This window comes from Eriocheir sinensis, chromosome 59 (assembly GCF_024679095.1).
Source record: "Eriocheir sinensis breed Jianghai 21 chromosome 59, ASM2467909v1, whole genome shotgun sequence".
Classification (NCBI taxonomy): Eukaryota; Metazoa; Arthropoda; class Malacostraca; order Decapoda; family Varunidae; genus Eriocheir; species Eriocheir sinensis.
The window spans coordinates 7108058-7136050 of record NC_066567.1 but is presented as its reverse complement, the minus strand read 5'-3'; the positions used below and the strand labels follow the sequence as shown (position 1 = coordinate 7136050).

The following is a 27993-nucleotide window of genomic DNA, read 5'->3' as shown; positions in this document are numbered from 1 at the left end:
TCATTCCCGTTTTCCTTCCCACCAGTTTAGTTTAGTCTCTCATTCCCGTTTTCCTTCCCACCAATTTAGTTTAGTCTCTCATTCCCGTTTTCCTTCCCACCAATTTAGTTTAGTCTCTCATTCCCGTTTTCCTTCCCACCAATTTAGTTTAGTCCCTCATTCCCGTTTTCCTTCCCACCAATTTAGTTTAGTCCCTCATTCCCGTTTTCCTTCCCACCAATTTAGTTTAGTCTCTCATTCCCGTTTTCCTTCCCACCAATTTAGTTTAGTCCCTCATTCCCGTTTTCCTTCCCACCAATTTAGTTTAGTCTCTCATTCCCGTTTTCCTTCCCACCAATTTAGTTTAGTCCCTCATTCCCGTTTTCCTTTCCACCAGTTTAGTTTAGTCCCTCATTCCCGTTTTCCTTTCCACCAATTTACTTTAGTCCCTCATTCCCGTTTTCCTTCCCACCAATTTACTTTAGTCCTTCATTCCCGTTTTCCTTCCCACCAATTTAGTTTAGTCCCTCATTCCCGTTTTCCTTCCCACCAGTTTAGTTTAGTCCCTCATTCCCGTTTTCCTTCCCACCAATTTAGTTTAGTCCCTCATTCCCGTTTTCCTTCCCACCAATTTAGTTTAGTCCCTCATTCCCGTTTTCCTTCCCACCAATTTAGTTTAGTCCCTCATTCCCGTTTTCCTTCCCACCAATTTAGTTTAGTCCCTCATTCCCGTTTTCCTTCCCACCAATTTAGTTTAGTCCCTCATTTCCGTTTTCCTTCAAACCAATTTAGTTTAGTCCCTCATTCCCGTTTTCCTTCCCACCAATTTAGTTTAGTCCCTCATTCCCGTTTTCCTTCACACCAGTTTAGTTTGGTCCTCATTCCGTTTTCCTTCCACCAATTTAGTTTAGTCCTCATTTCCGTTTTCCTTCCACCAATTTAGTTTAGTCCCTCATTCCCGTTTTCCTTCCCACCAGTTTAGTTTAGTCCCTCATTCCCGTTTTCCTTCCCACCAGTTTAGTTTAGTCCCTCATTCCCGTTTTCCTTCCCACCAGTTTAGTTTAGTCCCTCATTCCCGTTTTCCTTCCCACCAGTTTAGTTTAGTCCCTCATTCCCGTTTTCCTTCCCACCAATTTAGTTTAGTCCCTCATTTCCGTTTTCCTTCCCACCAATTTAGTTTAGTTCCTCATTCCCGTTTTCCTTCAAACCAATTTAGTTTAGTCCCTCATTCCCGTTTTCCTTCAAACCAATTTAGTTTAGTCCCTCATTCCCGTTTTCCTTCAAACCAATTTAGTTTAGTCCCTCATTTCCGTTTTCCTTCAAACCAATTTAGTTTAGTCCCTCATTCCCGTTTTCCTTCCCACCAATTTAGTTTAGTCCCTCATTCCCGTTTTCCTTCCCACCAGTTTAGTTTAGTCCCTCATTCCCGTTTTCCTTCCCACCAGTTTAGTTTAGTCCCTCATTCCCGTTTTCCTTCCCACCAATTTAGTTTAGTCCCTCATTCCCATTTTCCTTCCCACCAGTTTAGTTTAGTCCCTCATTCCCGTTTTCCTTCCCACCAATTTAGTTTAGTCCCTCATTCCCGTTTTCCTTCCCACCAGTTTAGTTTAGTCCCTCATTCCCGTTTTCTCTCTCCCTCAGAATCGGACGAAGACTCCAGTATGTCGAGGAGGAAGTCAAGTTTGTCATTTTCGTCGCAAATCTTAGAATCGCCAAAGAAAATGCAGAAGGTAATGTTGGTCTTCTTCTTTTCTTCTTTTTCTTGTTCTTGTTCTTCTTCATCTTCTTCTTCTTCTTCATCTTCTTCTTCTTCTTCTTCTTCTTCTTCTTCTCATTTAACATCCTTATTTTCCTTGATGGGGTTGGACACTCTCACACCCACCTCCACCCTGCTATGCTTAACCACCCACTTCCGCACCAGCAGGAGGGGGTAGGCGAGGAATCGGTGTCCCTGGTGGAGGAGATGAAGCGACTCTCGGCCTCCCGTGAGTCTCGCCGCGGGCAGGTCCGTCGGGCGAGCATGGAGCTTCGGGCGGCCCAGCAGAGACTCAAGCAGCTCAACGCAACGATTAGGCTGAAGGTAAGAGTGAAAGGGATGTTAAGAAGAAGGGGGGAGTGGGAGGAATGGGGTATAGGCATTGTAAAAAGTTAGAAGAGAAAGTGTAGTTAAGGCATTTAGTTAGAAGGGAGGAGTAAGTTAGGTGAGGGGAAAAAGAGTTAGAGAAAAGGGGTAAAAAATAAGGGGAGGAAGAAAAAGTAGAGGGAAAGAAAAAAAAGATAGGGGAAGAGGGAGAAAAAATAGAGAAAAAGGGAAGGAAGTTGAGAGAAAGGGGGAAAAATGTAAAGAAAATGGGGAGTTAGGTAAAGAGAAAGAAAGTTAGAGGAATAGAAGGGGAAAATTGAAAAAAAAAAGAGGAGAAACATTGGGAAAAAATGATAGGAGAAAAGGAGTTATGTAGGGAGAAGAGGAGGATAGCATAGGAAAAAAATGGAATTACAAAATTAAAACAGGAGAGTTTATTCATCCACCTTTCCTTCCACACACAGGAGGCGTTCATCCGTGAGCTGGTGCGGAGTGGAGGGGAGGCGGAAGTGACGCGGAAGAAGTGTGAAGCCAAGATGTCACGGCTGGAGAAGGAGGTGGAGAGGGCAAGGCAGCTTCACCAGGAGACACAACACCAGCTGAAGGTAATGATGGTGATGATGGTGGTGATGAAGGTGGTGATGGAGGAAGATGTTGGTGTTAATATACAAACAACTTTTCCTCAATCTCACACTCTCTTGTTCTCTCTCTTTTTTCCTTTCCTTTCCTTCCTCTCTCCCTTCTTGTCTCTCTCTACCTCCCTCTCCTTTCACTCAGATCTCCCTCTTTCACAGTCTTCCTCTCTTGTTCTCTCTCTTTTTCCTTTCCTTTCCTTTCCTTCCTATCTCCCTCCTCTCTCCCTTCTTGTTTCTCTCTCTACCTCCCTTTCCCTTCTCTCAGATCTCCCTCTTTCACAGTCTTCCTCTCTTGTTCTCTCTCTTTTTCCTTTCCTTTCCTTTCCTTCCTATCTCCCTCCTCTCTCCCTTCTTGTTTCTCTCTCTACCTCCCTTTCCCTTCTCTCAGATCTCCCTCTTTCACAGTCTTCCTCTCTTGTTCTCTCTCTTTTTCCTTTCCTTTCCTTTCCTTCCTATCTCCCTCCTCTCTCCCTTCTTGTCTCTCTCTCTCTACCTCCCTCTCCCTTCACTCAGATCTCCCTCTTTCACAGTCTTCCTCTCTTGTTCTCTCTCTTTTTCCTTTCCTTTCCTTCCCTATCTCCTCCTCCTCCTTCTTGTCTCTCTCTCTACCTCCCTTTCCCTTCACTCAGATCTCCCTCTTTCACAGTCTTCCTCTCTTGTTCTCTCTCTTTTTCCTTTCCTTTCCTTTCCTTCCTATCTCCCTCCTCTCTCCCTCCTTGTTTCTCTCTCTCTACCTCCCTCTCCCTTCTCTCAGATCTCCCTCTTTCACAGTCTTCCTCTCTTGTTCTCTCTCTTTTTCCTTTCCTTTCCTTTCCTTCCTATCTCCCTCCTCTCTCCCGTCTTGTTTCTCTCTCTACCTCCCTTTCCCTTCTCTCAGATCTCCCTCTTTCTGAGTCTTCCTCTCTTGTTCTCTCTTTTTCCTTTCCTTTCCTGTCCTTCCTATCTCCCTCCTCTCTCTCTCTCTCTCTCTCTCTCTCTCTCTCTCTCTCTCTCTCTCTCTCTCTCTCTCTCTCTCTCTCTCTCTCTCTCTCTCTCTCTCTCTCTCTCTCTCTCTCTCTCTCTCTCTCTCTCTCTCTCTCTCTCTCTCTCTCTCTCTCTCTCTCTCTCTCTCTCTCTCTCTCTCTCTCTCTCTCTCTCTCTCTCTCTCTCTCTCTCTCTCTCTCTCTCTCTCTCTCTCTCTCTCTCTCTCTCTCTCTCTCTCTCTCTCTCTCTCTCTCTCTCTCTCTCTCTCTCTCTCTCTCTCTCTCTCTCTCTCTCTCTCTCTCTCTCTCTCTCTCTCGCCTTCATTCTTATCTCCCTTCCAGCTTCTCTCTCTCTCCCTCCCTTTCCTTTCCAATTTCTCTCCCTTCACTCAGATGTCCCTCCCACAAACACTCCCTTTCTCTCTCCTTTCCAGTCTCTTTTCCTTCCCTCTCCTCTCACTCACTCACTCACTCACACTCTTCACCCACAGGAGTTAAGGGAGGGTGAGTCTCCTGATGTCAGCCAGTTCAGGGGCCGAGTCGACTCCCTGAAGAGGCAGATCACTCACTACCAGAAGAAGTTGGCGACACTGGGCAAGGTGGCGGACATATCACAGCAGGGAGATACCAAGTGAGTGAGGGAGGGAGGGTTGAAAGAGAGGCTGAAAGGAGAGAGACAGAGAGGAGAAAGAGAGGAAGGAGATAAGAAGGAAAAGTGTGAAAGAGACAGCAAGTGAGTGAGGGAGGGAGAGAAGGAAGAGAGAAAGTGAAGGAGGGAGAGAGGGAGAAGGAGATGGGGGAGGAGGAAGAGAGGCTGGAAGGAGAGAGAAAGAGAGGAAGGAGATAAGAAGGAAGAGTGTGAAAGAGACAGCAAATGAGTGAAGGAGGGAGAGAGGAAGAGAGAAAGTGAAGGAGGGAGAGAGGGAGAAGGAGATGGAGGAGGAGGAAGAGAGGCTGGAAGGAGAGAGAAAGAGAGGAAGGAGATAAGAAGGAAAAGTGTGAAAGAGAGCAAGTGAGTGAAGGAGGGAGAGAGGAAGAGAGAAAGTGAAGGAGGGAGAAGGAGATGGAGGAGGAGGAAGAGAGAGGCTGGAAGGATGAAAAGGGGAGGAGGGAGAGAAAGGGAGGACTGGAAGGGAGGAAGAGAGAGGAGAAGGAGAGGAAGGGCTGGAAGGGAGAGAAGAAGGAATTTAAAGAGAAAAGAGAAAGAAATTGATAGGTAAATAAACTTGAGAATCGTTAAAGAGAAAAAGTAGGAAACACATAAGGAAGTAAAACGAGGGAAGAATACAGGTAGGAAACTAAAATGGGTAAAATAGAAGACAGAAAAATATCACCCCTTTCTTCACCCCCTCTAGAGTCACGGAGCTCGAGGGCAGCGTGCGGGAGATGCGTCGGCAGCAGGGGGAGCTACAGACACGGCTTCAGGAGGAGACGCAGAAGAAGGAGGAGCTGGAGCAACAGATCACCCTAGACCAGCGCCGCATCAAGGAGCTGGAGATAAGACTGAAGGTGCGGAGAGAGAGAGAGAGAGAGAAGGATAAATCAATACAGCAAAGAGAGAGAAGGATGATAAAAAGAAAAAAAGAAGAAACAGAAGGATGGATAGAAGAGAAACAGAGAAACAGACAGACAGATTGATAAATGTAGAGGAGAAACAAATGTAGAGAAAGAAAAAAAGATTGATTCCCTGATGATACAAAACAAAAAACACACATTCTAACACAAGTCCCCATTCTTCCGCAGCAGGGGGAGGGGGAGGTCGAGGGGGAGCGGGGGTGGCTGCTGGAGGAGGAGGAGAGGATTCTGAGTCTGCGGGAGGCGACGGAGCAGCTGCAGCAGGAGGTGGAGAGGCGCGAGGAGGCTGTGAAGAAGAGGGAACGCATGCAGAAGGAGAAGGTGCGACTGGAGACCTCCCGACGTGCTGGGCTGAATGTGAGTGTGTTTGTGTTGTTGGGTGAGGTTAGGTTAGGTTAGGTTAGGTTGTATTTTGGTTGGGTTAAGTTGGATTCAGTTAGGTTGGTCTAGGTTTGGTTGGCATTGGGGAAGGTTAGGTTGGGTTAAGATTGGGTTTCGTTTGGTGGGGTTGGGTTAGGTTAGGTTAGGTTGTATTTTGGTTGGGTTGAGTTAGGTTGGTCTAGGTTTGGTTGGCATTGGGGAAGGTTAGGTTGGGTTAAGATTGGGTTTCGTTTGGTAGGGTTGGGTTAGGTTAGGTTAGGTTAGGTTGTATACTTTGGTTGGGTTAAGTTAGGTTTGGTTGGCATTGGGGAAGGCTAGGTTGGGTTAAGATTGGGTTTTGTTTGGTAGGGTTTGGTTAGGGTTGGGTTAGGTTAGGCTAAGTTACGTTTAAGTTAGGTTGAGTTAGGTTTTGGTAATGCTAACCTTGTCTAACCTACTTTAAATCTATCTCTTGCATTCTGAGTAATATACGTGTGTTATATTTAGGTTTTGTGTTGTTGGGTGAGGTTAAGTTAGGTTAGGTTAGGCTAAGTTTTAGGTTAAGTTTATTAGGGTCATTATTGGTGATGCTAACTTTGCCTAGCCTAACCAGTGTTAATACCACAAAAACTGTTAGATCGGCGTCGCATGACCCTCCAACACCCCCCCAACAATTTATATTATGCAACTAGGGGTCTAAAATGGAAAATGCTGAAAAGTAAAGATGGCGCCACTATAAACACTTCCCTGCGCCACAATGGGCTGGGGCCGACCATCAGGCCCTACTATGAAGGGCTACCGGCGCCACAGGCCAAGACGTAAAAAAAAAAAAAAAAAAAAAAAGTTTGTTTATAATGCCATGTTCCACCAGTCTCATCCCTATCCCTTCCCCTGTCCACCAGTCTCATCAGTATCCCTTCCCCTGTCCACCAGTCTCATCAGTATCCCTTCCCCTATCCACCAGTCCCATCAGTATCCCTTCCCCTGTCCACCAGTCCCATCAGTATCCCTTCCCCTGTCCACCAGTCCCATCAGTATCCCTTCCCCTATCCACCAGTCCCATCAGTATCCCTTCCCCTATCCACCAGTCCCATCAGTATCCCTTCCCCTATCCACCAGTCCCATCAGTATCCCTTCCCCTATCCACCAGTCCCATCAGTATCCCTTCCCCTATCCACCAGTCCCATCAGTATCCCTTCCCCTGTCCACCAGTCCCATCAGTATCCCTTCCCCTATCCACCAGTCTCATTGCTATCCCTTCCCCTATCCACCAGTCCCATCAGTATCCCTTCCCCTATCCACCAGTCCCTTCAGCATCCCTTCCCCTATCCACCAGTCCCTTCAGCATCCCTTCCCCTATCCACCAGTCCCATCAGTATCGCTTCCCCTCTCCACCAGTCCAATCAGTATCCCTTCCCCTCTCCACCAGTCCCTTCAGCATCCCTTCCCCTATCCACCAGTCCCTTCAGCATCCCTTCCCCTATCCACCAGTCCCATCAGCATCCCTTCCCCTATCCACCAGTCCCATCAGTATCCCTTCCCCTATCCACCAGTCCCATCAGTATCCCTTCCCCTATCCACCAGTCCCATCAGTATCCCTTCCCCTATCCACCAGTCCCATCAGTATCCCTTCCCCTATCCACCAGTCCCATCAGTATCCCTTCCCCTATCCACCAGTCCCATCAATATCCCTTCCCCTGTCCACCAGTCCCATCAGTATCCTTCCCTATCCACCAGTCCCATCAGTATCCTTCCCTATCCACCAGTCCCATCAGTATCCCTTCCCTGTCCACCAGTCCCATCAGCATCCCTTCCCTATCCACCAGTCCCATCAGTATCCCTTCCCCGGTCCACCAGTCCCATCAGTATCCCTGCCCCTGTCCACCAGTCCGATCAGTATCCCTTCCCCTGTCCACCAGTCCCATCAGTATCCCTTCCCCTATCCACCAGTCCCATCAGTATCCCTTACCGCATCCACCAGTCCCATCAGTATCCCTTCCCCTATCCACCAGTCCCATCAGTATCCCTTACCGCATCCACCAGTCCCATCAGTATCCCTTCCCCTATCCACCAGTCCCATCAGTATACCTTCCCTATCCACCAGTCCCATCAGTATCCCTTCCCCTATCCACCAGTCCCATCAGTATCCCTTCCCCTATCCACCAGTCCCATCAGTATCCCTTACTGCATCCACCAGTCCCATCAGTATCCCTTCCCCTATCCACCAATCCCATCAGTATCCCTTCCCCTATCCACCAGTCCCATCAGTATCCCTTCCCCTATCCACCAGTCCCATCAGTATCCCTTCCCCTATCCACCAGTCCCATCAGTATCCCTTACCGCATCCACCAGTCCCATCAGCATCCCTTCCCCTATCCACCAGTCCCATCAGTATCCCTTACCGCATCCACCAGTCCCATCAGTATCCCTTCCCCTATCCACCAGTCCCATCAGTATCCCTTCCCCTATCCACCAGTCCCATCAGTATCCCTTCCCCTATCCACCAGTCCCATCAGTATCCCTTCCCCTATCCACCAGTCCCATCAGTATCCCTTACCGCATCCACCAGTCCCATCAGTATCCCTTCCCCTATCCACCAGTCCCATCAGTATCCCTTCCCCTATCTACCAGTCCCATCAGTATCCCTTCCCCTGTCCACCAGTCCCATCAGTATCCCTTCCCCTGTCCACCAGTCCCATCAGTATCCCTTCCCCTGTCCACCAGTCCCATCAGTATCCCTTCCCCTATCCACCAGTCCCATCAGTATCCCTTACCGCATCCACCAGTCCCATCAGTATCCCTTCCCCTATCCACCAGTCCCATCAGTATCCCTTCCCCTATCCACCAGTCCCATCAGTATCCCTTACTGCATCCACCAGTCCCATCAGTATCCCTTCCCCTATCCACCAGTCCCATCAGTATCCCTTCCCCTATCCACCAGTCCCATCAGTATCCCTTCCCCTATCCACCAGTCCCATCAGTATCCCTTCCCGGATCCACCAGTCCCATCAGTATCCTTCCTGCATCCACCTGTCCCATCAGTATCCCTTCCCCTATCCACCAGTCCCATCAGTATCCCTTCCAATATCCACCAGTCCCATCAGTATCCCTTCCCCTATCCACCAGTCCCATCAGTATCCCTTCCCCTATTCACCAGTCCCATCAGTATCCCTTCCCCTATCCACCAGTCCCATCAGTATCCCTTACCGCATCCACCAGTCCCATCAGTATCCCTTCCCCTATCCACCAGTCCCATCAGTATCCCTTACCGCATCCACCAGTCCCATCAGTATCCCTTCCCCTATCCACCAGTCCCATCAGTATCCCTTCCCCTATCCACCAGTCCCATCAGTATCCCTTCCCCTATCCACCAGTCCCATCAGTATCCCTTCCCCTATCCACCAGTCCCTTCAGCATCCCTTCCCCTATCCACCAGTCCCATCAGTATCCCTTCCCCTATCCACCAGTCCAATCAGTATCCCTTCCCTATCCACCAGTCCCTCAGCATCCCTTCCCTATCCACCAGTCCCATCAGCATCCCTTCCCTATCCACCAGTCCCATCAGCATCCCCCTATCCACCAGTCCCATCAGTATCCCTTCCCCTATCCACCAGTCCCATCAGTATCCCTTCCCCTATCCACCAGTCCCATCAGTATCCCTTCCCCTATCCACCAGTCCCATCAGTATCCCTTCCCCTATCCACCAGTCCCATCAGTATCCCTTCCCCTATCCACCAGTCCCATCAGTATCCCTTCCCCTGTCCACCAGTCCCATCAGTATCCCTTCCCCTATCCACCAGTCCCATCAGTATCCCTTCCCCTATCCACCAGTCCCATCAGTATCCCTTCCCCTGTCCACCAGTCCCTTCAGCATCCCTTCCCCTATCCACCAGTCCCATCAGTATCCCTTCCCCTGTCCACCAGTCCCATCAGTATCCCGTCCCCTGTCCACCAGTCCCATCAGTATCCCTTCCCCTGTCCACCAGTCCCATCAGTATCCCTTCCCTATCCACCAGTCCCATCAGTATCCTTACTGCATCCACCAGTCCCATCAGTATCCCTTCCCTATCCACCAGTCCCATCAGTATCCCTTCCGCATCCACCAGTCCCATCAGTATCCTTCCCTATCCACCAGTCCCATCAGTATCCCTTCCCTATCCACCAGTCCCATCAGTATCCCTTCCCTATCCACCAGTCCCATCAGTATCCTTCCCTATCCACCAGTCCCATCAGTATCCCTACTGCATCCACCAGTCCCATCAGTATCCTTCCCTATCCACCAATCCCTTCCCTATCCACCAGTCCCATCAGTATCCCTTCCCTATCCACCAGTCCCATCAGTATCCCTTCCCTATCCACCAGTCCCATCAGTATCCCTTCCGCATCCACCAGTCCCATCAGCATCCCTTCCCTATCCACCAGTCCCATCAGTATCCCTACTGCATCCACCAGTCCCATCAGTATCCCTTCCCCTATCCACCAGTCCCATCAGTATCCCTTCCCCTATCCACCAGTCCCATCAGTATCCCTTCCCCTGTCCACCAGTCCCATCAGTATCCCTTCCCCTGTCCACCAGTCCCATCAGTATCCCTTCCCCTGTCCACCAGTCCCATCAGTATCCCTTCCCCTATCCACCAGTCCCATCAGTATCCCTTACCGCATCCACCAGTCCCATCAGTATCCCTTCCCCTATCCACCAATCCCATCAGTATCCCTTCCCCTATCCACCAGTCCCATCAGTATCCCTTACCGCATCCACCAGTCCCATCAGTATCCCTTCCCCTATCCACCAGTCCCATCAGTATCCCTTCCCCTATCCACCAGTCCCATCAGTATCCCTTCCCCTATCCACCAGTCCCATCAGTATCCCTTCCCCTATCCACCAGTCCCATCAGTATCCCCACTGCATCCACCAGTCCCATCACTATCCCTTCCCCTATCCACCAGTCCCATCAGTATCCCTTACCCTATCCACCAGTCCCATCAGTATCCCTTCCCCTATCCACCAGTCCCATCAGTATCCCTTCCCCTATCCACCAGTCCCATCAGTATCCCTTCCCCTATCCACCAGTCCCATCAGTATCCCTTACCGCATCCACCAGTCCCATCAGAATCCCTTCCCCTATCCACCAGTCCCATCAGTATCCCTTACCGCATCCACCAGTCCCATCAGTATCCCTTCCCCTATCCACCAGTCCCATCAGTATCCCTTCCCCTATCCACCAGTCCCATCAGTATCCTTTCCCCTATCCACCAGTACCATCAGTATCCCTTCCCCTATCCACCAGTCCCATCAGTATCCCTTACCGCATCCACCAGTCCCATCAGTATCCCTTCCCCTATCCACCAGTCCCATCAGTATCCCTTCCCCTATCCACCAGTCCCATCAGTATCCCTTCCCCGATCGACCCGTCCCATCAGTATCCCTTCCCTGTCCACCAGTCCCATCAGTATCCTTCCCTGTCCACCAGTCCCATCAGTAGCCTTCCCCTATCCACCAGTCCCATCAGTATCCCTTACGGCTTCCACCAGTCCCATCAGTATCCCTTCCCCTATCCACCAGTCCCATCAGTATCCCTTCCCCTCTCGACCAGTCCCATCAGTATCCCTTCCCTATCCACCAGTCCCATCAGTATCCCTTCCGCATCCACCAGTCCCATCAGTATCCCTTCCCTATCCACCAGTCCCATCAGTATCCCTTCCCTATCCACCAGTCCCATCAGTATCCTTCCGCATCCACCAGTCCCATCAGTATCCCTTCCCCATCCACGAGTCCCATCAGTATCCCTTCCGCATCCACCAGTCCCATCAGTATCCCTTCCCTATCCACCAGTCCCATCAGTATCCCTTCCCTATCCACCAGTCCCATCAGTATCCCTTCCCTTATCCACCAGTCCCATCAGTATCCCTTCCCCTATCCACCAGTCCCATCAGTATCCCTTCCCCTATCCACCAGTCCCATCAGTATCCCTTCCCCTATCCACCAGTCCCATCAGTATCCCTTCCCCTATCCACCAGTCCCATCAGCATCCCTTCCCCTATCCACCAGTCCCATCAGTATCCCTTCCCCTATCTACCAGTCTCATCAGCATCCCTTCCCCTATCCACCAGTCCCATCAGTATCCCTTCCCCCATCCACCAGTCCCATCAGTATCCCTTCCCCTATCCACTAATCCCATCAGTATCCCTTCCCCTATCCACCAGTCCCATCAGCATCCCTTCCCCTATCCACCAGTTCCATTAGCATCCCTTCCCCTATCCACCAGTCCCATCAGTATCCCTTCCCCTATCCACCAGTCCCAACAGTATCCCTTCCCTATCCACTAGTCCCATCAGCATCCCTTCCCCTATCCACCAGTCCCATCAGTATCCCTTCCCCTATCCACCAGTCCCATCAGTATCCCTTCCCCTATCCACCAGTCCCATCAGTATCTCTTCCCCTATCCACCAGTCCCATCAGTATCCCTTCCCCTATCCACCAGTCCCATCAGTATCCCTTCCCCTATCCACCTGTCCCATCAGTATCCCTTCCCCTATCCACCAGTCCCATCAGTATCCCTTCCCCTATCCACCAGTCCCATCAGTATCCCTTCCCCTATCCACCAGTCCCATCAGTATCCCTTCCCCTGTCCACCAGTCTCATCCCTATCCCTACCCCTGACCACCAGACACATCAGTATCCCTTCCCTATCCACCAGTCCCATCAGTATCCTTCCCTATCCACCAGTCCCATCAGTATCCTTCCCTATCCACCAGTCCCATCAGTATCCCTTCCCCTATCCACCAGTCTCATCCCTATCCCTTCCCCTGTCCACCAGTCCCATCAGTATCCCTTCCCCTATCCACCAGTCCCATCAGTATCCCTTCCCCTGTCCACCAGTCTCATCCCTATCCCTTCCCCTGTCCACCAGTCCCATCAGTATCCCTTCCCCTATCCACCAGTCCCATCAGTATCCCTTCCCCTGTCCACCAGTCTCATCCCTATCCCTTCCCCTGTCCACCAGTCCCATCAGTATCCCTTCCCCTATCCACCAGTCCCAGCAGTATCCCTTCCCCTAGCCACCAGTCCCATCAGTATCCTTCCCTATCCACCAGTCCCATCAGTATCCTTCCCTATCCACCAGTCCATCAGTATCCCTTCCCTATCCACCAGTCCCATCAGTATCCCTTCCGCATCCACCAGTCCCATCAGTATCCTTCCCTATCCACCAGTCCCATCAGTATCCCTTCCCTATCCACCAGTCCCATCAGTATCCTTCCCTATCCACCAGTCCCATCAGTATCCTTCCTATCCACCAGTCCCATCAGTATCCCTTCCGCATCCACCAGTCCCATCAGTATCCCTTCCCTATCCACCAGTCCCATCAGTATCCCTTCCCTATCCACCAGTCCCATCAGTATCCCTTCCCCTATCCACCAGTCCCATCAGTATTCCTTCCCCTATCCACCAGTCCCATCAGTATCCCTTCCCCTATCCACCAGTCCCATCAGTATCCCTTACCGCATCCACCAGTCCCATCAGTATCCCTTCCCCTATCCACCAGTCCCATCAGTATCCCTTCCCGCATCCACCAGTCCCATCAGTATCCCTTCCCCTATCCACCAGTCCCATCAGTATCCCTTCCCCTATCCACCAGTCCCATCAGTATCCCTTCCCCTATCCACCAGTCCCATCAGTATCCCTTCCCCTATCCACCAGTCCCATCAGTATCCCTTACTGCATCCACCAGTCCCATCAGTATCCCTTCCCCTATCCACCAGTCCCATCAGTATCCCTTCCCCTATCCACCAGTCCCATCAGTATCCCTTCCCCTGTCCACCAGTCCCATCAGTATCCCTTCCCCTGTCCACCAGTCCCATCAGTATCCCTTCCCCTGTCCACCAGTCCCATCAGTATCCCTTCCCCTATCCACCAGTCCCATCAGTATCCCTTACCGCATCCACCAGTCCCATCAGTATCCCTTCCCCTATCCACCAGTCCCATCAGTATCCCTTCCCCTGTCCACCAGTCCCATCAGTATCCCTTCCCCTATCCACCAGTCCCATCAGTATCCCTTACCGCATCCACCAGTCCCATCAGTATCCCTTCCCCTATCCACCAGTCCCATCAGTATCCCTTCCCCTATCCACCAGTCCCATCAGTATCCCTTACCGCATCCACCAGTCCCATCAGTATCCCTTCCCCTATCCACGAGTCCCATCAGTATCCCTTACCGCATCCACCAGTCCCATCAGTATCCCTTCCCCTATCCACCAGTCCCATCAGTATCCCTTCCCCTATCCACCAGTCCCATCAGTATCCCTTCCCCTATCCACCAGTCCCATCAGTATCCCTTCCCGTATCCACCAGTCCCATCAGTATCCCTTCCCCTATCCACCAGTCCCATCAGTATCCCTTCCCCTATCCACCAGTCCCATCAGTATCCCTTCCCCTATCCACCAGTCCCATCAGCATCCCTTCCCCTATCCACCAGTCCCATCAGTATCCCTTCCCCTATTTACCAGTCTCATCAGCATCCCTTCCCCTATCCACCAGTCCCATCAGTATCCCTCCCCCATCCACCAGTCCCATCAGTATCCCTTCCCCTATCCACTAATCCCATCAGTATCCCTTCCCCTATCCACCAGTCCCATCAGCATCCCTTCCCCTATCCACCAGTACCATCAGCATCCCTTCCCCTATCCACCAGTCCCATCAGTATCCCTTCCCCTATCCACCAGTCCCATCAGTATCCCTTCCCCTATCCACTAGTCCCATCAGCATCCCTTCCCCTATCCACCAGTCCCATCAGTATCCCTTCCCCTATCCACCAGTCCCATCAGTATCCCTTCCCCTATCCACCAGTCCCATCAGTATCTCTTCCCCTATCCACCAGTCCCATCAGTATCCCTTCCCCTATCCACCAGTCCCATCAGTATCCCTTCCCCTATCCACCTGTCCCATCAGTATCCCTTCCCCTATCCACCAGTCCCATCAGTATCCCTTCCCCTATCCTCCAGTCCCATCAGTATCCCTTCCCCTATCCACCAGTCCCATCAGTATCCCTTCCCCTGTCCACCAGTCTCATCCCTATCCCTTCCCCTGTCCACCAGTCCCATCAGTATCCCTTCCCCTATCCACCAGTCCCATCAGTATCCTTCCCTATCCACCAGTCCCATCAGTATCCCTTCCCCTATCCACCAGTCCCATCAGTATCCCTTCCCCTATCCACCAGTATCATCCCTATCCCTTCCCCTGTCCACCAGTCCCATCAGTATCCCTTCCCCTATCCACCAGTCCCACCAGTATCCCTTCCCCTGTCCACCAGTCTCATCCCTATCCCTTCCCCTGTCCACCAGTCCCATCAGTATCCCTTCCCCTATCCACCAGTCCCATCAGTATCCCTTCCCCTGTCCACCAGTCTCATCCCTATCCCTTCCCCTGTCCACCAGTCCCATCAGTATCCCTTCCCCTATCCACCAGTCCCATCAGTATCCCTTCCCCTATCCACCAGTCCCATCAGTATCCCTTCCCCTATCCACCAGTCCCATCAGTATCCCTTCCCCTATCCACCAGTCCCATCAGTATCCCTTCCACTATCCACCAGTCCCATCAGTATCCCTTCCCTATCCACCAGTCCCATCAGTATCCCTTCCCTATCCACCAGTCCCATCAGTATCCCTTCCCTATCCACCAGTCCCATCAGTATCCCTTCCCTATCCACCAGTACCATCAGTATGCCTTACCGGTTCCACCAGTCCCATCAGTATCCCTTCCCCTCTCCACCAGTCCCATCAGTATCCCTTCCCCTATCCACCAGTCCCATCAGTATCCCTTCCCCTATCCACCAGTCCCATCAGTATCCCTTCCCCTATCCACCAGTCCCATCAGTATCCCTTCCCCTATCCACCAGTCCCATCAGTATCCCTTCCCCTATCCACCAGTCCCATCAGCATCCTTCCCCTGTCCACCAGTCCCATCAGTATCCCTTCCTATCCACCAGTCCCATCAGTATCCCTTCCCTATCCACCAGTCCCATCAGGATCCCGTCCTCTGTCCACCAGTCCCATCAGTATCCCTTCCCCTATCCACCAGTCCCATCAGTATCCCTTCCCCTATCCACCAGTCACAACAGCATCCTTCCCTATCCACCAGTCCCATCAGTATCCCTTCCCTATCCACCAGTCCCATCAGTATCTCTTCCCTATCCACCAGTCCCATCAGTATCCTTCCCTATCCACCAGTCCCATCAGTATCCCTTCCCCTATCCACCTGACCCATCAGTATCCCTTCCCCTATCCACCAGTCCCATCAGTATCCCTTCCCCTATCCTCCAGTCCCATCAGTATCCCTTCCCCTATCCACCAGTCCCATCAGTATCCCTTCCCCTGTCCACCAGTCTCATCCCTATCCCTTCCCCTGTCCACCAGTCCCATCAGTATCCCTTCCCCTATCCACCAGTCCCAGCAGTATCCCTTCCCCTATCCACCAGTCCCATCAGTATCCCTTCCCCTATCCACCAGTCCCATCAGTATCCCTTCCCCTATTCACCAGTCCCATCAGTATCCCTTCCCCTATCCACCAGTCCCATCAGTATCCCTTACCGCATCCACCAGTCCCATCAGCATCCCTTCCCCTATCCACCAGTCCCATCAGGATCCCTACCATCCACCAGTCCCATCAGTATCCCTTCCCTATCCACCAGTCCCATCAGTATCCTTTCCCCTATCCACCAGTCCCATCAGTATCCCTTCCCCTATCCACCAGTCCCATCAGTATCCCTTCCCCTATCCACCAGTCCCATCAGTATCCCTTCCCCAATCCACCAGTCCCATCAGTATCCCTTCCCCTATCCACCAGTCCCATCAGTATCCCTTCCCCTATCCACCAGTCCCATCAGTATCCCTTCCCCTGTCCACCAGTCCCATCAGTATCCCTTCCCCTGTCCACCAGTCCCATCAGTATCCCTTCCCCTGTCCACCAGTCCCATCAGTATCCCTTCCCCACTCCACCAGTCCCATCAGTATCCCTTCCCCCATCCACCAGTCCCATCAGTATCCCTTCCCCTATCCACCAGTCCCATCAGTATCCCTTCCCCTGTCCACCAGTCCCATCAGTATCCCTTCCCCTATCCACCAGTCCCATCAGTATCCCTTACCGCATCCACCAGTCCCATCAGTATCCCTTCCCCTATCCACCAGTCCCATCAGTATCCCTTCCCCTATCCACCAGTCCCATCAGTATCCCTTACCGCATCCACCAGTCCCATCAGTATCCCTTCCCCTATCCACGAGTCCCATCAGTATCCCTTACCGCATCCACCAGTCCCATCAGTATCCCTTCCCCTATCCACCAGTCCCATCAGTATCCCTTCCCCTATCCACCAGTCCCATCAGTATCCCTTCCCCTATCCACCAGTCCCATCAGTATCCCTTCCCCTATCCACCAGTCCCATCAGTATCCCTTCCCCTATCCACCAGTCCCATCAGTATCCCTTCCCCTATCCACCAGTCCCATCAGTATCCCTTCCCCTGTCCACCAGTCCCATCAGCATCCCTTCCCCTATCCACCAGTCCCATCAGTATCCCTTCCCCTATCTACCAGTCTCATCAGCATCCCTTCCCCTATCCACCAGTCCCATCAGTATCCCTTCCCCCATCCACCAGTCCCATCAGTATCCCTTCCCCTATCCACTAATCCCATCAGTATCCCTTCCCCTATCCACCAGTCCCATCAGCATCCCTTCCCCTATCCACCAGTTCCATCAGCATCCCTTCCCCTATCCACCAGTCCCATCAGTATCCCTTCCCCTATCCACCAGTCCCATCAGTATCCCTTCCCCTATCCACTAGTCCCATCAGCATCCCTTCCCCTATCCACCAGTCCCATCAGTATCCCTTCCCCTATCCACCAGTCCCATCAGTATCCCTTCCCCTATCCACCAGTCCCATCAGTATCTCTTCCCCTATCCACCAGTCCCATCAGTATCCCTTCCCTATCCACCAGTCCCATCAGTATCCCTTCCCTATCCACCAGTCCCATCAGTATCCCTTCCCTATCCACCAGTCCCATCAGTATCCCTTCCCTATCCACCAGTCCCATCAGTATCCTTCCCTATCCACCAGTCCCATCAGTATCCCTTCCCCTATCCACCAGTCTCATCCCTATCCCTTCCCCTGTCCACCAGTCCCATCAGTATCCCTTCCCCTATCCACCAGTCCCATCAGTATCCCTTCCCCTATCCACCAGTCCCATCAGTATCCCTTCCCCTATCCACCAGTCCCATCAGTATCCCTTCCCCTATCCACCAGTCTCATCCCTATCCCTTCCCCTGTCCACCAGTCCCATCAGTATCCCTTCCCCTATCCACCAGTCCCATCAGTATCCCTTCCCCTATCCACCAGTCCCATCAGTATCCCTTCCCCTATCCACCAGTCCCATCAGTATCCCTTCCCCTATCCACCAGTCCCATCAGTATCCCTTCCCCTATCCACCAGTCCCATCAGTATCCCTTCCCCTATCCACCAGTCCCATCAGTATCCCTTCCCCTATCCACCAGTCCCATCAGTATCCTCCCTATCCACCAGTCCCATCAGTATCCTTCCCTATCCACCAGTCCCATCAGTATCCCTTCCCTATCCACCAGTCCCATCAGTATCCCTTCCCTATCCACCAGTCCCATCATCCCTTCCCCTTTCCACCAGTCCCATCAGTATCCCTTCCCCTATCCACCAGTCCCATCAGTATCCCTTCCCCTTTCCACCAGTCCCATCAGTATCCCTTCCCCTATCCACCAGTCCCATCAGTATCCCTTACCGCATCCACCAGTCCCATCAGCATCCCTTCCCTGTCCACCAGTCCATCAGTATCCCTTCCCTATCCACCAGTCCCATCAGTATCCTTCCCTATCCACCAGTCCCATCAGTATCCCTTCCCTGTCCACCAGTCCCATCAGTATCCCTTCCCTATCCACCAGTCCCATCAGTATCCCTTCCCTATCCACCAGTCCCATCAGCATCCTTCCCCTATCCACCAGTCCCATCAGTATCCCTTCCCCTATCCACCAGTCCCATCAGTATCTCTTCCCCTATCCACCAGTCCCATCAGTATCCCTTCCCCTATCCACCAGTCCCATCAGTATCCCTTCCCCTATCCACCTGTCCCATCAGTATCCCTTCCCCTATCCACCAGTCCCATCAGTATCCCTTCCCCTATCCTCCAGTCCCATCAGTATCCCTTCCCCTATCCACCAGTCCCATCAGTATCCCTTCCCATCTCCACAAGTCTCATCCGTATGGCTTCCCCTGTCCACCAGTCCCATCAGTATCCCTTCCCCTATCCACCAGTCCCATCAGTATCCCTTCCCCTATCCACCAGTCCCATCAGTATCCCTTCCCCTATCCACCAGTCCCATCAGTATCCCTTCCCCTATCCACCAGTCTCATCCCTATCCCTTCCCCTGTCCACCAGTCCCATCAGTATCCCTTCCCCTCTCCACCAGTCCCATCAGTATCCCTTCCCCTCTCCACCAGTCTCATCAGTATCCCTTCCCCTGTCCACCAGTCCCATCAGTATCCCTTCCCCTATCCACCAGTCCCATCAGTATCCCTTCCCCTGTCCACCAGTCTCATCCCTATCCCTTCCCCTGTCCACCAGTCCCATCAGTATCCCTTCCCCTATCCACCAGTCCCATCAGTATCCCTTCCCCTATCCACCAGTCCCATCAGTATCCCTTCCCCTATCCACCAGTCCCATCAGTATCCTTCCCTATCCACCAGTCCCATCAGTATCCCTTCCCCTATCCACCAGTCCCATCAGTATCCCTTCCCCTATCCACCAGTCCCATCAGTATCCCTTCCCCTATCCACCAGTCCCATCAGTATCCCTTCCCCTATCCACCAGTCCCATCAGTATCCCTTCCCCTATCCACCAGTCCCATCAGTATCCCTTCCCCTATCCACCAGTCCCATCAGTATCCCTTCCCCTATCCACCAGTCCCATCAGTATCCCTTCCCCTATCCACCAGTCCCATCAGTATCCCTTCCCCTATCCACCAGTCCCATCAGTATCCCTTCCCCTATCACCAGACCCATTCCACCCTTCTGCTATCCACCACTCCCATTCCACCTCTTCCATGATCCACCACTTCCATTCCACCTCTTCCATGATCCACCACTCCCATTCCACCTCTTCCCTGATCCACCACTCCCATTCCACCCCATCCCTGATCCACCACTCCCATTCCACCTCTTCCATGATCCACCACTCCCATTCCACCCCATCCCTGATCCACCACTCCCATTCCACCCCTTCCCTGATCCACCACTTCCATTCCACCTCTTCCCTGATCCACCACTCCCATTCCACCTCTTCCATGATCCACCACTCCCATTCCACCCCATCCCTGATCCACCACTCCCATTCCACCTCTTCCATGATCCACCACTCCCATTCCACCTCTTCCATGATCCACCACTCCCATTCCACCCCATCCCTGATCCACCACTTCCATTCCACCTCTTCCATGATCCACCACTCCCATTCCACCCCTTCCCTGATCCACCACTTCCATTCCACCTCTTCCCTGATCCACCACTCCCATTCCACCCCATCCCTGATCCACCACTTCCATTCCACCTCTTCCCTGATCCACCACTCCCATTCCACCCCATCCCTGATCCACCACTCCCATTCCACCCCTTCCCTGATCCACCACTCCCATTCCACCCCATCCCTGATCCACCTCCATTCCACTTCCATGATCCACCATTCCACCCCATCCCTGATCCACCACTTCCATTCCACCTCTTCCCTGATCCACCACTCCCATTCCACCCCTTCCCTGATCCACCACTTCCATTCCACCTCTTCCCTGATCCACCACTCCCATTCCACCCCATCCCTGATCCACCACTCCCATTCCACCCCTTCCATTATCCACCACTTCCATTCCACCTCTTCCCTGATCCACCACTCCCATTCCACCCCATCCCTGATCCACCACTCCCATTCCACCCCTTCCCTGATCCACCACTTCCATTCCACCCCTTTCCTGATCCACCACTCCCATTCCACCCCTTCCCTGATCCACCACTTCCATTCCACCTCTTCCCTGATCCACCACTCCCATTCCACCCCTTCCATTATCCACCACTTCCATTCCACCTCTTCCCTGATCCACCACTCCCATTCCACCCCATCCCTGATCCACCACTCCCATTCCACCCCTTCCATTATCCACCACTTCCATTCCACCTCTTCCCTGATCCACCACTCCCATTCCACCCCTTCCATTATCCACCACTTCCATTCCACCTCTTCCCTGATCCACCACTCCCATTCCACCCCATCCCTGACCCACCACTCCCATTCCACCCCATCCCTGATCCACCACTCCCATTCCACCCCTTCCATTATCCACCACTTCCATTCCACCTCTTCCCTGATCCACCACTCCCATTCCACCCCATCCCTGATCCACCACTCCCATTCCACCCCTTCCATTATCCTCCAGTCCCATCACCACCCCTTCCCCTATCCACCAGTCCCATCACCATCCCTTATCCACCAGTCCCATCACAAACCCTTCCTCTAACATATATCCCTTTCACCCTAACAGGAGGAGGAGGTGGAGGAGGAGGAAGGGGCCGAGGGAGGTGATGGGGGGGAGAGGCGTGAGTCGGACATCCGTGAGGAGATATCACACCTCAGGGACGCCCGGGACTCCCTCATGATGCACCGGCAGAAGCTCGACCGCAGGATTCATAAGGTAAACGAACCCCTCGGACTTTTTTTTTTTTTTTTTTTTGGTGTTTATTGATTTTTTTGTTTTTATTTATTTTTGGTTATTTTTTTTTGGATTTTTTTTTTTAAATTTTAGTCCTTTTTTTTACTTATTTACTTTACTTAAATACTTATAGTCTACTTACTTTACTTACTTTTACTTATTTTTTATTTACTTTTTTATATTTGTTGATTTTTTTTATTATTTCTTGTTTATTCATTTTTTTCATTTTAATTTTTTTTTTTTTTGTAGATTTCATTTTTTGTTTTTTTCACTCAAACTCATATTCTTTTTTGCTTCAATGTTTGTTTGTTTGTTTATTATTTTCACTTATTTCATTTTTTTTTCTGTAGATTTGAAAGTTTCAGCATTTTCATTTTTTATATAATCACAATTTATTTACATTCATCCTATTTATTTTTAGCATCCATTTATTTATCATTTTCACCATTCATTCTTTATTCATTGACTTCATATTCCTCTTTTTTATCATTTAACTCACCCACCATTCATCCACCTTCACCTGGTCTCATTCATCCATTTCTTGTCATTTCCACTACTTATTCTTCATTCATCCACTCCAAATTCTTCCTTTCTTTCACTTTCCACACCCACCACTCATCCACCCTCACCTGCACCCTCTCACCCACCAGAGCGGAGGCCGGCGGGTGGGATCGGGTGAGGAGAGGCGGCTGCTGGAGCTGGACGAGGCGATAGAAGCGGTTGATGCAGCGATCGAGTACAAGAATGAGGTGATCTGTGGACGGGCCAAGGAGCTGCAGTCACATGCCCTTTTGCTGAACCAGGTGCGGGAGAGAGAGAGAGAGTGGGGGAGAGGGAGAGTGAGGGAGCATATGAGAGTGAGAAAGTGACACAGGGAAAGGAAAGGAAAGGAGAAATAATGAGTAAGAAGGGAAAGAGAGAGTGAGTGAGGATATGAGAGTGAGAAGGTGACGTAGGGAAAGGCGAGGAAAGGAAAGGAATGGAAAGAGAAATAATAAGGAGTAAGAGGGAAGAAAGAGAGAGAGAGAGAGGGAGTGAAAGGAAAAGAAAGGAAAGAGAAATGATGAGTTAGAGGGAAGAGAGAGAGAAGGAAGGGGAGAGTGAGAGAGAGAGACAGAGAGAGAAGAGAATAGCAAGAAAGACAGAGAAGGAAGAAAAGAAAAGAGATAAAAAAGATAAAAGATATAAAATAGAAAATAAATAGAATAGTGTCTGAGAGAAGAGAGGAAAGGAGAAGAGAAGAGAAGAGAAGAGAAGAGAAAAGAGAAGAGAAAATTAAGAAAGACAGGGAAGTGAAAGAAAAGGAGAGTAGAAAGAGACTAAGAACAAGAGAAGATGGAGAAAATGAAGAGTGTCTGAGAGGAGAAGAGAAGAGAAGGGAAGAGAAGAGAAGAAAGGAGAAGATTAAGAAAGACAGGGAAGGGAAGGAAAAGGAGAGGAGAAAGAGACTAAGAACAAGAGAAGATGGAAAAAGATAGTGTTTGAGAGAATAGAGAATAGAAGAGAAGAACCAAAAAGAAAAGAAAGAGGAAAGAAAAGATAAAGAGGGAGTAAGGACAACAGTAGATAAAGAAAATTGATATATGACTAAAAAAAAAATAAAAAAAAAATAAACCCCCCCAAAATAAAAACCCAGTAACTCTTTCCTCTTTTTCATTTCCTCCCTTTTATTCTCTCTCCTTTTCCTCTTTTTATTCTCCCTCCCCTACCCCTTTTATCACTTCCTCTCCTATTTTCCTCCTTTTCTTTTCCTTCCTACTTCCTCTCTTTACTCTTCCTCCTCTACCCCTCATTACTTCCTCTCCTATTTCCCTCCTTTTCCTTTCCTTCCTACTTCCTCTCTTTACTCTTCCTCCTCTACCCCTCATTACTTCCTCTCCTATTTTCCTCCTTTCTTCCTCTTTCCTTTTTACTCTTTCCCCCCCTTTCTATACCCCTCCTATCACTCCCTCACCTTTTTCCCTCCTTTCTTCCTCTCCTTTTCCTCTTTTCCCTTCCTCCTTCTCCTCTTTTTCTTTTCCTTCCTATCTTCCTCACTCTTTACCCTCCCTCCCCCTCCCCCCTCACCCCCCCTCACCTGTCCTCTCGTCACCAAGGATCACCTGATGGAGCGCCTCGTTAACCTGTCGCATGAGGAGACTCGTTCGCTCCTCGTTAAGTACTTCAGCAAGGTGATCGACCTGCGCGTGGAGTTCAGGAAGCAGGACATAGCCTTCAACGACCTGGAGGTAAGGCTAAAGGGGATTGGATTCTGTTTAAGGGGTTTGGATTCTGTTTAAGGGAGTTAGATTAGGTTTAAGGGGGATTGAGGGGTTGCAAAAGGGATTAAAGGGTGGTAAAGATAAATTAATAGGGTTTTATTGTATTTGGAATGTTATTTAGAGTTAGTTGAATGTGTTTAGAAGGATTTAGTGGGGGATTAGAGAGGATTCATGGTTTGGTAAGGGAGTCTAATTGAGTTTTTCTTCCTTCTATTTTCTATCCCTTCCTTTTCCTCTTTCCTTTCATCTTCCATTCTCCATTTCTTCTTTTCTTCCACTCTCTCACCCTCTACCTATTTCCTATCTTCTTCCTTCCTCTTCTTTCTTTCCTCTTTCCTACCTTTGTTTCACCCTCTGATCTTCTTTTCTTCCTCTATCCTTCTCCTTTTTTATGCTTTTTTTTGTATCTTTCTTTCACTCACTCTCTTCGTCTCTCATTTCAACTTCCATTCTGATAACTTTAATCATTCTTTCTTTCATTATTTCCCTCCTTCCCTCCCTTCCTTCCTTTTCCCATTCCCCTCTCACCCTTCCCCCATTCCTCTTTTCCTACCCCCTTCCCTCCTTTTCCTTTCCTCTCTTCCTCTCCCCTCCTTCCCTTCCTTCCTCAACCCCATTCATCCTGTCACCCCTTCTCCTCTTCCCTTCCCCTTCCTCCCCCTAGAACCAGTATGATGAACAGTCGCGGTACATCAGTGACCTCAAGGCAGCGTACCAGCAAGCCAGCCTGGAGGTGGAGCGCAGGATCACCATGCAGCAACGCGACTACCAACAGAAGATCGCCACCCTGCTGCGACAGTTCAACGATGACTCCTCCGGTGAGTTGGCTTAGGTTAGGGTAGGTTTTTAAAGTGGTTGAATGTGTTTAAGAGGTTTTCAGTGTGTTTGAAGAGGGTTAAGAAGGAGTAAAGGGAATCTAATTGTGTTTGAAGGGGTTCTAGCTAAGTTATGGGCTGTCTGAAGAGGTTTTAAGTGGGTTTGAAGAGGGTTAAGGTGTGATAAAGGGAATCTGATTGTGTTTAAAGGGATTCTAGATAAGTTATGGGCTGTCTGAAGAGGTTTTAAGTGGGTTTGAAGAAGGTTAAGGTGTGATAAAGGGAATCTGATTGTGTTTAAAGGGATTCTAGATAAGTTATGGGCTGTCTGAGTTGGTTGAATGGGTGAAGATGTTTTAAGTGGGTTTTAAGAGGATTAAGTGGTTGTAAAGGGAATCTAATCGGGTTTAAAGGGATTCTAGATAAGTTGTGGGTTTTCTGAGTTGGTTAGGTTAGGGTAAGGAGAAGAAGGACATGGAGAGAGGGAGGAAAAGTGTAAGGCATGAAGCAAGAGAGGAGGAAAGGAGGTAATAATATTGAGTGATAAATAAGAAAAATGATATGGAGAGAGGAAAAAGTGTAAGGCATGAGAGAAGAGGAAAGGAGGTAATAATATTAGTGATGGAGGAAAAAGAAAGAAAAGAAAGTAGTAAAAGAAAAATGAGGTAGAGAATACAAATAAGAAAAAATGATATGGAGAGAGGGAGGAAAAGTGTAAGGCATGAAGCAAGAGAGGAGGAAAGGAGGTAATTATATTGAGTGATGGAGGAAAAAAGAGGAAAGGAGAGAAAGAGTAAATAAAAAGAAAAACGAGGTAGAGAATACAAATAAGAAAAAATGATATGGAGAGAGGGAGGAAAAGTGTAAGAGAAGAAGCAAGAGAGGAGGAAAGGAGGTAATAGTATGAAGTGATGGAGGGAAAAAGAGGAAAGGAGAGAAAGAGTAAATAAAAGAAAAATGAGGTAGAGAATACAAATAAGAAAAAATGATATGGAGAGAGGGAGGAAAAGTGTAACAGAAGAAGCAAGAGAGGAGGAAAGGAGGTAAGGATATGGAGTGATGGAGGAAAAAAGAGGAAAGGAGAGAAAGAGTAAATAAAAGAAAAATGAGGTAGAGAATACAAATAAGAAAAAATGATATGGAGAGAGGGAGGAAAAGTGTAACAGAAGAAGCAAGAGAAAAGGAAAGGAGGTAATAGTATGAAGTGATGGAGGGAAAAAGAGGAAAGGAGAGAAAGAGTAAAGAAAAAGAAAAACGAGGTAGAGGATGCAAATAAGAAAAAATGAACAGAGAACAAATGGAATAAACCTTGACCTCTTTTTTGGCTACTCTTTAATATTTACTTTTGTGGGAGTGGTGAGTAGCGGGCTTTTTTTTTTGTACTCTTTGTTGCCCTTGAGCCGCACCCTTTGATGTAAGAAAACAAACAAAACAAAAAACAAAACAAATGAATTACCTTTACGATCAATCATTAACTCCTACCTTTCCCTCAACCCTATACCCTCCTCCCCCCCCAGGCTCAGGTGCGCAGGAGTTCCGACTAAGAGAGATGGAGAAGCAGGTGTTTTACTACAAGAAGCTGAGCCGAGACCTGAAGTCCAAATTGAGACAGACCAGCGGAGAGGACGGACGGAAGGAGAGGATGCTGCTGAGAGGCGGAGGAGGTGGAGGAGCAGGAGGTGGAGGAGTGGAAGGTAAGAAGATGGTGATGAGAATGGTAATAAAAGGATTAGAAAATGAGGTGATGATGATGATAGTGATGAAAATGGTATTGATATGTATAGATAATCATAATTGTAGGTATAAAGGAAAATGGGAAAATGAGAAAGAATATAATATACTTAAAAAAAAATAATGCAAGTTGTATTTTTCTTGGTGACTAATATATTCATGTTGTGTTTGTTGTTATTGTTGTTTTGATTATTATTGTTGTTGTTTTAGTTATTATACAAATGCCTAATAACTTAACCATTCTTTCTCCCCTTCCCTTCCTTTCTTCTCTCATTTTCCCCCTCTTCCATTCCTCTGTTCCTGTGCCCTTCCCTTCCCTTCTTCCTTTCCTCTTTTTCCCTTCTCTCCTTCTTCTCCTGTCCCCCTCCTTTCCTCCCTTACCTCCCTTCTTTTACCCATTTCCCTTCCCCTCCTTCCCCTTCCCTTCCCATTCCTCCAACCCAACAGACACACCCAACCCAACTCAACCCGACTACCACCACAGCCACCACCACCCACAACCAAAAACAGACACAACGCCCCACCACCACCCTCACCACCACACCTCCTCCTACCACCACACCCACCACCGCCCCCTCCTGCCCACCCAGCACCCCTCCGCCCCCCTCCTGCCGAGACGAACGAGGATACAGGCGGCGGAGCAAGCAGCGCACCACCCCGTCCCCCATACCAGGGTGACGAGGGAGAAGAACAAGATTATTATACACCAAAAATCCTCGGCCACTGCGGATCGACAGGCCAAGTCCAAGTCGGGTCTGGAGACGAGATGATAGCGGTAGTTTTCTTTCTTTCTTTTTTTTTAGACATATTTTTGTTGATTTTTTTTGTCCTTCCTTTGTTTTCTTGGTTTTCTGTTTTTTTCTTCTATTTTTCCTTTTCACTTTTTTTTGTCTTATTTTCATTCTTATTTTTTTCTACGTGTATTTCCTTTTCTTGTCTTGTTTCTTTCTATTTCTTGTTTTTTTTTTCCTCCTCCTCCTCCTCCTCCTCCTCCTCCTCTTTATCTTATTTTCATTCTTATTTTTTCATACATATATTTTCGTTCTTCCTTTGTCTCTCTTTTTTTTTATTCCTATTCCTGTTCATCCTCTTCCTCCTGTTTCTCCTTTTCTTTATTTTATTTTCATCCTCATTTCTTATACGTTATTTTTTTGTTATTTTTTGTTTTCTTTTTTTGTCCATTTCTTTTTTCTCTTCTATTTTGTTTCTATTTTTCCTCCTCCTCCTCCTCCTCTTCCTCTTCTTTGTCTCATTTTCGTTCTTATTTTTGTTCTCGATCCTCCTCCTTTTTTCCTCCTCCTCCTTCTCCTCCTGTTCCTCTTCTTTTATTTTATTATCATTTTACGTATTATTGTTATCGATCCTCTTTCTCCTCCTCCTCCTCCTCCTCCTCCTTCCATCCTTTTTCTAGTTCTTTTTCCTCTCATTCTTGTTCTTCTTCATTATTTTTATCATCTCCATTTTTATTATTGTCATCATTATTGTCATGCCAGTCTAGTATATTTTTAAGAGCCAGCCTTGCAGTCAACAATAAAAGGTGTTTTGTAATAATATTGTCCTTTTTTTGCCTTTTCCTTCATCAAATTATTCTCCTCTATTCTCATTTTCACACTCATTCTTTTCTTTATGCTTATTTTCCTATTTATTTCCTATTGTTTTTAGCAATATTGGTCTTTTCTTTTCATTTTCCTACATCAAATTATTTTCCTCTTCTTTTTTTTCACTAATTTCTTTCTTTATTCTTATTTTCCTGTTTATTTCCTTTTGTTTTGTAGTAATATTGGTCTTCTTTCCCTCTTTTCTTCATCATATTTTCCTTTATTTT

General features: G+C 49.2%; 1 protein-coding gene across 3 annotated transcripts in view; it reads left to right on the top strand.

The window, feature by feature from the left end:
- Nucleotides 1-27719, top strand: part of LOC126985480 (kinesin-like protein KIF27) — a 37495-nt gene extending 9776 nt beyond the window's left edge. For 2 of the 3 annotated variants that reach the window (XM_050840437.1, XM_050840439.1), the window contains 12 exons: nucleotides 1621-1709; nucleotides 1901-2059; nucleotides 2527-2667; nucleotides 4151-4290; nucleotides 5015-5168; nucleotides 5403-5591; nucleotides 21194-21343; nucleotides 22012-22164; nucleotides 23458-23589; nucleotides 24287-24440; nucleotides 25955-26131; nucleotides 26616-27719. In XM_050840437.1, coding sequence (XP_050696394.1) covers nucleotides 1621-1709; nucleotides 1901-2059; nucleotides 2527-2667; nucleotides 4151-4290; nucleotides 5015-5168; nucleotides 5403-5591; nucleotides 21194-21343; nucleotides 22012-22164; nucleotides 23458-23589; nucleotides 24287-24440; nucleotides 25955-26131; nucleotides 26616-26938 — 1961 coding nt within the window. In that variant the 3' untranslated portion in view covers nucleotides 26939-27719. The remainder of the gene's footprint in view (nucleotides 1-1620; nucleotides 1710-1900; nucleotides 2060-2526; nucleotides 2668-4150; nucleotides 4291-5014; nucleotides 5169-5402; nucleotides 5592-21193; nucleotides 21344-22011; nucleotides 22165-23457; nucleotides 23590-24286; nucleotides 24441-25954; nucleotides 26132-26615) is intronic. The other variant, XM_050840438.1, reaches the window with a different exon arrangement.
- The last annotated feature ends 274 nt before the right edge of the window (nucleotides 27720-27993 follow it).